This window comes from Pelmatolapia mariae, linkage group LG16_19 (genome assembly GCF_036321145.2).
Source record: "Pelmatolapia mariae isolate MD_Pm_ZW linkage group LG16_19, Pm_UMD_F_2, whole genome shotgun sequence".
In the NCBI taxonomy this organism is placed as follows: domain Eukaryota; kingdom Metazoa; phylum Chordata; class Actinopteri; order Cichliformes; family Cichlidae; genus Pelmatolapia; species Pelmatolapia mariae.
The window spans coordinates 29,168,090-29,180,713 of NC_086241.1; the positions used below are offsets into that span (position 1 = coordinate 29,168,090).

The 12,624-nt window shown below is 39.7% G+C and overlaps 1 protein-coding gene across 5 annotated transcripts in view; it reads left to right on the forward strand.

The window, feature by feature from the left end:
• Positions 1–12,624, forward strand: part of enox1 (ecto-NOX disulfide-thiol exchanger 1) — a 125,860-nt gene that overhangs the window by 77,224 nt on the left and 36,012 nt on the right. For 3 of the 5 annotated variants that reach the window (XM_063500286.1, XM_063500287.1, XM_063500285.1), the window contains exons 3-7: positions 1,041–1,189; positions 1,803–1,940; positions 10,321–10,488; positions 11,447–11,653; positions 12,377–12,610. In XM_063500286.1, coding sequence (XP_063356356.1) covers positions 1,180–1,189; positions 1,803–1,940; positions 10,321–10,488; positions 11,447–11,653; positions 12,377–12,610 — 757 coding nt within the window. In that variant the 5' untranslated portion in view covers positions 1,041–1,179. The remainder of the gene's footprint in view (positions 1–1,040; positions 1,190–1,802; positions 1,941–10,320; positions 10,489–11,446; positions 11,654–12,376; positions 12,611–12,624) is intronic. The other 2 variants (XM_063500288.1, XM_063500289.1) reach the window with 2 other exon arrangements.

A 12,624-nucleotide genomic window follows, 5' to 3' on the forward strand; every position in this document is an offset into this window, starting at 1 on the left:
TGGCTGCAGAGCAGGTCATCTACTAATTGGAGAGTTTATGGTTTGATCCTTGGCTGCTCCAGTCTTTGGCAAAATACTAACTCCAACTTGCTCTTTGATGCTTCCGTCATAGAGTGAATGTTATATTGAAAGCACTTAATCATAGAAAAATGCTGACGTGAGTGACGCAAGTTGTATAAAGTGTATTGAGTGCTCCAGGAGAGTAGAAAAGCACTATGTGAGAATCCATTTACCATTTAAAAACCAAAAATTCAACCAAGAGCTAAAACTTTAAATTCTATACATATACGCTATGCAGTAAATGCAGCAAAGGGGAAAAATGTAAACTGCAACACATCGTCTTTGGATCATGTCTGCACAAAACCATGTATGCACAAAACCTCATTGCATCCTGGCTTATAGTTGTTGATATAGCTCAATGTGGACCAAAGTGGTGGGTTGACTGAAATTTATACTGAATAAGAAAAGCATAATTATAGAAACGGTCACAGTGGGTGTTAAGACACAGGAACAATGGTGCTGTTGTTGCTTTGCATGATTCCTGCTTGTAATTGGTATGGATGCAGCTGAAAAACCGGCCTGTCACACAGAAATGTGGGATTTGTTCAGCGTCACCGAGCGCTGTCAGTTTGTTCCTCTGATGTTCTCTGTGTGGCGTCGACAGCTCGGCTCAGCGCAGGGGTGGGAAACTGTTAATGAGCGAGATGCCGGCCCACTAACAGCACACATAAAGGGTGCGAGTGTGTGTCTGTGTGCGTATTAACCAGCGAGAGAGGAGTTCATATCGCAGTTCTGTGTGTTTTCTAAGATTAGAAACTGCTGCTTAAGTGTCAGTTAATGTGTGTGTACGTGTGTGTGTGCTTTAAGCTTCTTTTCTTGGTAGAAAGTCAGCTGGGATTGGAGCATTTCTTCCTAATTGCCTAAAGATTTCTCTGCTCTTGCATCAGCTTCTGGCTTAGTGATTCATTTCCAGTCTCAAGGACTTTTTTTGGACTTTGCAATTTTTCAAAGTCCTTAACTTCCTTTTGTTTGTATTCCAGAGGTGGACTGTGACTGTGGCTTGGAGTGGATGGGCCCCTGTGTTCTCCCAGCCAATAATCCATCCCTCCATCTTACCGTCAGCCAGAGGAAAGATCTGATGACAGGACTGCAGAGAGTGGAGAGAAAAGACCCCCTGCTATGGCCAGTGGTACATATTGAATTTACTGTACTTTCTTGAATATAGGCCAACTTTGTTAGGCCATGTTTTTCCTTTTTTGCAAGAAAGGAGAGGAAAAACTTTGCCAGGATTCTGTTGGGAAAGTTTCCCAGAGATAGCATAAATCCACGTGGAAGACAGTCCTCCTTGTTAAAGCCTTTTTTCCACATTTGTATGCCTGATATGTCAGTTACAGGGGATTGAAAGTATCAAAATAACTTCCTCTGACCATTTCTGAGTTCATCTTCTGTGACAGCAATACTCGGTCTCCTTTTGTTATCGTGAATGGATCTATTTTCTGCAGCAGAATTTATCACAGGAGCCTTCAGGAACTCCTGCAGCTAAAACTTTGCTAAGTTAACACTCAAAGTGTGCCGGCTGATTCTGAAAGACTCGTTATAAAACACTTGTGAGCTTGGCTTAATACATCGCTTTCTGTACAAGACACAGTCACACTGGTACCTTATTGAAAAGCAATATCGAATTTTGTAATATGAGCCGTCCCCACACTTTTTAAAACCTTTTCCCAGAAAATATTACCTTCTCATTTAATGCAGTTTCATCCTGTATTGCATTCAATATGTTTTGCTTGTCTCTGCTACAGCAGCTGATGGTGTAGGCAACCTGGGTGCTGAGCAGAATCACATTAGTGTTCCTGTCGCTGATCATGGAGCCTGGGCCACGGCCATGAACAACCTGGGCATCATGCCCATGGGCATCAGCGGGCAGCAGCTGGTTTCAGGTACCTTCTACTCTTAACTTTACAAAATTTATTTCACTGGCAACCATCGTGCAACCATCGATGGTTAATTATATTCGTTATTTACTTTGAATATTTTTGTTGTATGCAAACTTTTTATTTGACTTAAGCAATTATCATCTTTATTACCCTTTATCCAGCCCTTCATCACATATATATATATATATATATATATATATACATATATACACACACACACAATACAAAAGAACCACTGTTTTCGGCAGGTGTTTTATAGCAGGGGTTACTACATGTCCCAAGCTGATCCCAAGGATGGATATGAAGGTTGATTTAGGAATATTTTAAAGGGCTGGTTCTGTTTATTCAGAATCATATCCTTACCCTACAAACTTCCACTCCAACTTGTGTTACTAAGGTCGCTAAATTTCACCACTGAATTTTTTTTTGTCACACTGATGATTGATTCTGTTCTGACACCCAGGTTCACAACATTTTCTAAACTGCTTAGATTACCAATAATTAAAAGTTCTTGTCTCATTCATTCAAAACAATTACTTCAAGTACAATCATGGAAATAAGGAAGCATGTTCTCATTTTAGCAGAATTTTAGCAGTGCAGCTCAGTGTTTTAACCCTTAGACATTTTTTTAATTGCACAGCTATCACCTCTTATGTGAGAAAAAAAAGCAACAGGTTGCCTGTTAACTAGCAGCGCGTTCCTGGTACGAAAACCTCGAGGATGGGGTTAAATGGATTTAAAAAAAAAGAGAGTAATTATATAAACACCTGTGAAATATCAGAAGCCCTCGTATTCGCTCTATAAATATCATAGATATGTGACAGATGTTAAGTAAGGTGAATAAACTTATATGCTGCTTGATCATTTCTGGATCCAGGCCCTGTTTGTCCAATGAATGCCTTGGTCTGCATTTGATTGTCTCAGTTTCAGAAGCTCTCAGCAACCATAAATCTGTGGATATGTATATTACAGGTCTTCATGTAGAAGGTACAAGGGCTGTACTGCTTTAGTCATTACCACTTAATGTTACCTAAAGAGACTCTCAAATTCTCCAGATGGAAATAAAATCACTCACCACACGGGGTAATGTTACAGTTCCACCACTTCCACCAGCACTAAAAAGGTTTGAGTCTGTAAGCCAGATAACAGCCTGTTATCTGGGCCCTGAGAAACAGACTGAACAGTAAGTTTTGCATATCTGGTGCTGACTGGAAACAACCTGAAGGTTCAGGTTGATGTGAGGCAGTGGAAAAGAACCAATATGTTTCGATTAATGAGCAAAATCAAAAAGAGTTGAGAGAGTTGTTCTCTGGATACATCAAAAATTACTGACCATGCCTGTCCATCACTAAACATTTACTGCGCCTCTTTAGTAAATCCCACGTTCTCCTGTGCTTAGAGAAAGTTTTGCACTCATACAAGCTGTTAGTACATCCTGTCCTTGCCGTGTTATTTCTTGGTAAAAGTAAAAACCTAGATGTATCATTGAACTTTTTTTTTTTCAAGCCTGCGTGTCCTGTGTTTGATTGTAACCCGGGGCTCAGAAATATCACTGAATCCGTGTGAATCAGTTCAAAACAAGAAAAACAGGGTGTGCACAAATGTGCACCATAGTTGGCTACAGAGGGGGACACGGGATGGGAACCATGTGAGGATTGTTGGAAGACCTGCGGCTCAGCGATGGAACTGGTTACTTGATAGGGAGAAAAGCAACCTGAAATGAATTTAGTCATTATTATTTATTTATTCTGGATGAAGCAGTTAGTCGGACCTGACCTGAACACATGTGCAAACATCTATCTTTTTTTGGTTTGTTTTGTTTTGACTAAATCAATGATGCATACATTTAGCATGAGGACACAATGACATTGAGAATGATGTCATAGAATAACCTGCTACCCCAACAAACCCACCGAGCATGTCCGAATGATAGGATGTTTTTCTAGTATTTCATCCTTTGTGAAATTCTCTTTCATTTGCTTTAAAAAAATCTTTTGGCTTTTATTTAATCTGAAGAAATTTTTGGAAAATACTTGTATTTAATTCTGATTCAGTAACATATCTAAAACTTAAATGTAACTTCCTGACTGCTTTTATCACTTCTCAGCCAACACTAAATGTACCAGAGCAGCACTGCTCTGCAGTCTTTCTTTGCTCTCCTATTAATTATCCCCCAACAGATTCTTCCTGTGAATCTTTGGAGGGTTCCTGGACCACAAAGCAGATATTATTCATTATGAACTCTGGACATTTTCTTATAATCTGTGTGTTGTTATAAGAGCAGAGTGCTTCTTGCATCAGCAGGCAGAAATTTTCCAGATGTATCAAACTGTGACACTTTGCTAAAGAGGGCAGGGCTGGAAAAAGCATTCATCTCAATATAAACTGAAACATCTGGACATAATAAATACTGCTGTTTTGTTCTCTCTTTTTTTCTTCTTTTTTCATATGTAAACCATATACCTCAAAAAGTGCCCGGCGGACTACGAAGTGTAACCAGAGAAATATATGCAAGGCCACAACTAAAAACTGAGCTTTCTGTGTCCCTCAGCAGGGTGTACAGTGTGGCTGTGCTCCAGACTAACCGCTCTCACTTGTTATTTCAACTAAAACTACACTAAGCTCTGTGTCTAGCTGCTCTGCTTCGTTTTCTCTTACTCTGGGCTTAATTTCACCTCGGGATCTATTTACGAAATTGTCTTTCTGAGACGTGGGGATTTGTCTGAGCTTTATGGTCGCGTGTGTGTTACCATTTAAGAGCTGTCGTTGTATAAGTGCTGCATTGTGGGGCTTTAATACGTGAGCACGTGGGGAGATTTGTTGAGTAGTTGGTTGTGTGTGTGTGTTAAGTCCAGAATAATTGAATGCATGGATTTAACTTAGTGAAGCCACAATGAGGAGAGAGGAGCTGTTGTAGGGAGGGACAAACAGCATCGTAGCAACCAAATTCCTCTGGATCCGAGTGGAAATATTAAAATGATGACATGCTCTTTCGCTCTGATGATGTGATGAGACTACACCTCTGGCAACATCTGCAGCTCTCTTCCCTTGTTAAACTACAGGGAGGGAGGGAACGTTTAGGTAATGAAAGGCTGACAGAAAAAAAAGACGGACGAGTGGATCAGATGTGTCTTTTGAAGGGTCAAACCACAGAAACATGTGTTTCTGCTTTCATATGTTTCTAGGAGACAGTTATTAATTTTTTTAAAGTGGTGCTGATAGTATTCAGAGACTTTATTTAAAGTAATAAAATAGTATGTCTGTGTGGATCTGAGTTTACTTTGTGTTTTATTGTGAAGTTTAGTTCCTCATGTGGCTCTCCTTTGTTCTTTTTCCCACCCACATCTCTGCCTCATTTCAGTTCATCTTGTGCCCTTTTATCTCTCTTTGGTGTGTATGTTTCATCTGTGTTCTCTCAGTCTGCTTTGGTGATTTCTTGATAGTAGTTTGGATTTTTGCAGGTTGTTTGTTTGACCCTAACACTGAGATCTTTAGGTAATGAAAATGTGGTGTCCCTATATAAAAAGACCACTGCAGGACAAAGCACACGGAGCCTGTGACATCACATAAGTGGACCTGATGAATTTAGAGAAGACTTAAAGATTTTTGGGCCCCAGTGCAGTTGGTGGGTGTACCAAATCTCCTGCTGTGTATTTGAGCAGCTTAAACCAAGAATTATTTTTCATTTGTTGATGGAAAAAGGAAAAGTTAGTTTGGACTTAACTTGAGCCGGTTTACAGTGAGAATCAACAGAAGCAATGCCAGAAACAAAAGTAAATGGCCATTGATGCTCCATCATTTCACACCTTGCGTTATCTGTACAAAATAAACAGAATCCTGTAAGAACCTGATGCCCTCTCGTCGTCTCGTCTCCTTATATGCCCACAGTGTCACAATGCAACATTAAGCAAAAGGTGCAAGGGCCAATCTTCAAGACTAAAAATAAAGCAGGTAAACTTTCCTAACTGCAGCTTCTGTCCTTCTGTGTTATAAGAAGGGAACTTTAATGTTAATCCTGCTAACCCTAGCTATTGCACAGATGTAATGCAGTTAAAAAAGTCCAGAATCTAAAAAGTATATATATTTAAGTTTATTACAAGTACCAACACTTTGAACTAATATGCAGAGTCATTTGTTATGATATTGTAAAGTATTGGAAACATGTGTGAAACCTGGACCCATTTGTTAAGGGCTAAAAACGAGGCCATGTAGGTCAGAGCTCCAGTGTGATTTATGTTAAGATTACAATTAGGATACATTTAAATGCTCACTTTTCATTGTATGGGTGTGTCGTGACTGATGAGCTCTCACCTTGATGTTAATCACAGCCAGATGTTTCGCAGCACGGTCAATGCTACGCGTTTCTGTCAGTGGTTCCAGTGTATAGTACAAAATAAGCACAATTAGAGGCACGATCACTGTTTTTCTACTGTCAGAGCCCGTCTTTTTATTTCATGGCTCTAGTTTTAATTTTTTTTCAGTTACTCCTGTGTGTGTGTGTGTGTGTGTGTGTGTGTGTGTGTGTGTGTGTGTGTGTGTGTGTGTGTGTGTGTGTGTGTGTGTGTGTGTGTGTGTTTTTCTTCCTTATATTCCTTCCTCTGTTTCTGAGTCTGGCAGTCGCAGCAGAGCTCTCAGCCAGAGAAATGAACCTGGCTTGAATCACTTTGGCTCCTGGAGGAAAAGCTATGAACAAAACCAGCCTTTTGTGATTATGATGAATGTGTGGCAAGGAGATGTGTAATTTACCTGTCGAGGGTATCGCAGATGCCGTTTTAATGAGTTTTCCTAAGACCTGAAGAATCTCTGAATGCATCTTGGCTCTATGTGGTCAGATTAATGGAGGATTATCTCTCAAGTGTTTTTTTCTTTTTATAAGCCTCAAGATGTGTAATAAAGAGTACATGAAGCATTTTTCTCTTTGCTAAACAAAATGTGTTTTACCCTGCAGCACTCGGTGTGATCTAATGCTGAGTACAAATTAGTATATGTCTGGAATTATTAGTATTGTGCTGACCAAAGATTACCAGCATAAAGGCCATTTTTCTCCAAGAAATGCTTTTATGAGGCTTTCACGTGAAGGGTTTATCTAATAATCAATCAAATGTATTATTTATTGAAGGATGTGAAGCACCAGGCCACATCACTCCCTTTGTGCAAATCTCAGCTTGAGCTCGGCAGTGTGGGGACTGACAAAATCTAAGGAGTAGTATTCATCTTCTGGAATGCTCTCCAAAACTGTCCTCATCCTTCCAAAGTCTGAATCTTTGTCAGTTCCTTATGTAACACACCCATCCTCATGAATATCTGCTGCAGGCTGATGGCCCTATAACAAGATATTTCAACCTGCATTTGGGAGACAGACACTCTCTCTACTTTTAAGATTAGGTGTAAAACTTTCCTTTTTGCTACAGCTCGTAGTTCGGGCTGGATCAAGTGACCATGAGCTGTCTCTTAGTCAGATTGCAGTAGGCCTAGGCTGCTGGTGATTTCCTTTGATGCACTTCTTCACTCACCTCATTTCACTCACTATTTGTTTATTCACCTCTCTGCATTTAATCATTATTAATCTCTCTCCACACTGTGTATTTCATCCAGTCTTCCTCCCCTCACCTCCAACCGGTCCTGGCAGACGTGCGCCCCTCTCTGAGCCTGGTTCTTATCTTGACTGTTGTTGTGATTTGGTGCTATATAAAATTTTTTAATTGAAATTCATCAAAAGACCTTTATCTACTTGTGAAAGGAAAGAAAAACAATCTAAAACAAATGAATAAGAGCATCACTTACCTTATCTGAGAGGCACAAAATATTTGATGAATATATATCATCTAACATTTTAGCATCTAATCAATCCTCTGTCATCTTGGTCATTTGGAGCCAGAAGTGACGAGCCGGTGGAGTGTAAAGTTATCGGCTAACACTTGCAAACTGAAGTAGTTGCCTTCATGTATGGTATAGATGCAAAGAGGCAGATATGTAATAAATAGTGTTGACTAACATGCAAATAAGTTGGCTACTGTAAGGAAGGACGAAAATGGAGTAGCTTCATTGCTGCCATAAATGCCAGCAGATGTGCCACATATACAAATAAAGTACTACAACTAACTTATGAAAATGACTTGTCAAAAGCATAACTTTTGGCTGGGTGCAATTAACCACAGGTAAGCTCTCAACTAGCAGAGGTGAAAATAATAATAATTTAATTTAGTTATATCTTACTTTATAAGGAAGGACATTAAGATAATTGTATGCTGCTGGATACTTCTATTACTGTGCCTTTCCTTTCTTCTTTGATTGATGGCTGCTTCGTTCCTCAACACCTATAACTGTACATTTTTGTTGGGTCTGCTTAAGATCTGCGCTGTATTTTAGTACATTGTACAATTAAAAAAAAAAAAAAAAAGCTATGCTATTAAAGTATTTATTGTCTCAAAAAAAAAAAAAAAAAAAAAACTAGCAGAGGTGAAATCTCAAATAGCAGCTGGGTATGGTCACCTGGCATCCATCTCTTGGGAGCGAGATGCTTTTAGAACCGGACTCATTTCAGGAACCACACGTTTTGGCACATTTGTTTTAAGAGATTTGCAATGCCTATGAGGAAAGAAATGTGAACGGTTTGAGAATACCATTGGTAATTTTATATTTTTCCCTTTATCCCAAGCTAACTGAAGCGCCTCACTTCCTGTGCTTCCTGTGAGCTGCTGATTGTTTCCAACGAAGGCTTGCAGTGTGCTGAATGTTCAGACCGGCAGGAGTAAAAGCTTTCACACTAAATCACTGGTGCATTCTATCAATCCTCTGTACAAAGCAGGAAAAAAAGAAACATTTATTTTTTATTGAATTTCTGTAAGGGACGTTTGTCCTTTCCTAGTGTGACAGCTTCCCTCGCCTGTAATCTGAATCACTTTATTTTCTGTGGTGTTGTGGCTGTGTGGGCAGCGGTGGGGTGGTGGGGGTGATTTTCTGCTGACGGTTTGTTCCTCCCGCTCCCTTGTTATTGCAGCGTTGAAGATAGGAACATGCAATGCTGCTCCGCCCTCCTCCAACCTGCCTGTTCTATTTTCACCCAGACAGCTGAAGCATTGCTCCTGTCGCCTCTGTCCTCTCACTGTTTATCTTCCCCCTTCTTCCTCACTTTCTCTTTGTCCTAGAGAACAGAGATTTTCTTCTTCCCTCTCTCTCTCCTCTCCTCCCTTGCGCTTTTCCCATTAGTACACTCGAGGTGATATTTTCTTGTCCTTTTCCAAGGATCCAGTCCCCAGTTTTTCTTTTATCTCTTATCTAGGGAGTGATCGTTTATACTCCCTTTTTCTTTTTTAACTAATTTCCTTTTCTCTTCTGCATATGCGGTTGACAACCAGTTGTATATACGAGCTCTTGTTATGACCACTAATCGGGTTTTAAAGGTAACAACCTTCCAGCCATCTAAGTCCCAGAGTCCTAATGAATTCAACAATAGTCAAAGGAGCTTGGAAAGAAAGCAACAGTCACACATGACCTGGATAACTAAGAACCTACACAGAAACCTCAACAATAACAGTTTTTATGGTTCTTCAACAGGATTTAAAAATGTTAAAGTGCAATTATAACCCAATAATGCATTTTTTTTCTCCTCTCACAAAAATGGCCAATTTAGCTCACTTTCCTCTATAAATATGCCCTGTTTCTCTATAAATAAACCATCCACTGGTTTAATAAAGGCCCTTAAATATACCAACTCTTGGTACTGAATAAACCATTCCTCTGAATGATGGTAACTATGAGCGTTTGAAAAGGGAATTTATTCATGTGGAAACTCCAGTTCAGGACCAACTTGTGAGGCAGTCACTGAGGTGTAAGTGAAGCATTGCAAATGTACAACAGCGGCATCACAATACCCATATATTCATAATAATAACAGTGATATTTAAAAATAAAGCACAATAATATGAAGTCAAATGTGTCTTCTTCACACATTTAGACTTTTCAATATTTTCCCATTTAGACCTTGGATGGTCTAAATAGGAAAATATTTTTGCTATTTGCCAATCACAGTGACAGAGAATTTCCTCTGGGGAGGATTGCTAACAAAAGTTGCTGAAATGTGTCTTTCACAGCCACAAATGTAAACGTTGTGATGATGGTAGAACAAGTCACTGAATTTAACCTCTGCTCACCGTGAATGTCTTTACAAAACATTACATCATTCCATTCATTGGATAGATGTTATATCTCTCACCAACCAGCAGACACACCATCCCTAGAGACATGGTGCTAGCATGACTGAAATCAGACTATATCATTCTTTACGTACTGGAGAAGAAAGTATGAAAAATATTATGGTTTTTGTGTATAAAAGTCCACAGACTGTGTAAGTTGTGTAATCTGTTGTTATTCTGTCATGCAGATTCTCTGTGTATCCAGAGATTCGACCCTGGGCTGGGACTCATTGCACCCATAAACCCCATGATAGCAGGAATCAGCCTGGTCCCCCCTCCACCCGTTCCCCCCGACATGCCCGTCATCAAGGAGATCATCCACTGCAAGAGCTGCACTCTCTTCCCTCAGAACCCTAGTAAGACTGTACTTTAATGTAGAACCGATAAACTTTACTTGAAACCTTATAGGGGTGTGACTTTTGCAGTAAAGGTAGACAGCAATATCAGGCTAGTAAAAGTAAACTGATTAGCTTAAAGGTACAGTCAGTAATGTTTATATACTTATTTAATAGAAAAAAGTCCAGAAGTTGTCTCCTTCAACAAAGAAGCAAAAACGTGAAAGACGCAGTGCAACCAGCATTTTTGAATTCTCTTCCTCCGCATCTCAAGCTCCATCTTTTATATAATGATAATAATGAGCTGGCTAAACAACAACAGCTGTTTATAACACTTTGCCAGCTAATGTTACACTCGAGTGTCCAAAGAAATGACGCTTTCCCTCTCATAAACAGTTTGATTACATTCTCAGACCATATGAGAGTTTATTCGCTAAGTATCCAAGTCCAATAACGTTAGCTCGACTTTCACTAATGCCGACTGACAGCAGTTAACACTGTCAAAAACAGCAGAGCTTACCAACAGAAAAGTTTAGGATATCCTCAACAACTCACCTCAGTATCACTGTATCCAGAAAAAATATGCATTGACACGTATTGACAGCTGAGGTAAACAGCAGGCTGAAAGCCTACACTAAACTACAGATGAAAGGCAACCAGAGTTGTTTGTCCTACAGCAGCCACCATAGTTAGAATTATGTAGTAGAATTTGAAGTGGTTAAAAAACAGAATTCTGTTGACTGCAATCTGCTCATATCTAGTGGTGAGACTTTACAGGCTGTAACTTAGGTAATTAGCTTAAATGTGAGATGGAATATATTTTAATATTAGATGTTATTATTTAAATGTTTTTTTTCTTTTAATTGCTCAAACTTGACATAAAAGTCAATAGTTTTCCTCTTTAAACTGCAGTGTAGCAGGAGAGCTGTGGATGATGTGGCCATATAATCATGTAACCGGTCCTTTTATTGTGCCTCAGACCTTCCTCCTCCGTCGACACGGGAGCGCCCTCCCGGCTGTAAGACAGTATTTGTGGGGGGTTTGCCAGAGAACGCCACAGAGGAAATCATCAGGGAAGTGTTTGACCAATGTGGGGAGATCACCGCCATCCGAAAGAGCAAGAAGAACTTCTGCCACATCCGCTTCAGTGAGGAGTTCATGGTAGACAAGGCTATTTACCTGTCAGGTGAGCACTTTTCTTGGGAAATACAATACCTCAAGTTTGCAGTTGGGATATTGTTTTCATTTGTTTGTCTTGGTTTGTTTTTTGGTTGTTTTTGTTGTTGTTGTTGTTTTGATTTTTACGAAGCGGGCCATATTGGGATAAAAAGGTAGTTGGCTAGTTATCTGTTAATGCTAGCTTTGGCTGAGTAGCTTGGTTTGCTTGGTGTATCCATAGTCTGGAGTGAAAGGCTAATGAAATGCTAGCTAAAAAAATAGTGCTTTTAACAAAATGTACCCAGCATAACAGCAGATCTGCTAGTGTGTGTTTTAGTACAGCTGCATGCTAAACAAGATGATGTAGCACCTAGCTATCATTATCTATTAAGTTGACCGCTCTCTTGTTAAGCATAACTTTCAGCTTTATTATCATTTTTCATTGCTTAGTTATATAAAATTCACCTTCAAGTAGTTGTCATAAAGAAGAAAAGTAGTATAGATACCACAATTGATTTTGTGGATTGTTTCTACTTCTACTGTTAAGATAGATATTATAAGAGAGGGTGAGAAGAGCTTATTTTTAGGCCCAGTCTAAGGTGGATATTTAAGGAACTGTATTTTTCATAATTCTTCATCATCTTCATGTTTCACCCTAATGATTTTCTGCCTGGCAGATCAAATCTAATGACATGCCTCTACCTGTTGTAGAAAATGCCTAAATATAATGGTATCACCTTCTCCCCTTCAGGGTATCGGATGCGTATCGGATCCAGCACTGATAAAAAGGACTCTGGGAAGATCCATGTAGACTTTGCCCAGGCCAGAGATGACCTTTATGAGTGGGAGTGTAAACAGCGCTTACTGGCCAGAGAGGAAAGACACCGCCGCAAGATCCACGAAGACAGACTGCGGCCACCATCTCCCCCTCCGATTGTGCACTACTCTGAACACGAGGTAGCACTGTTAGCAGACAGACTAAAAGGTGAGCATTGGCAA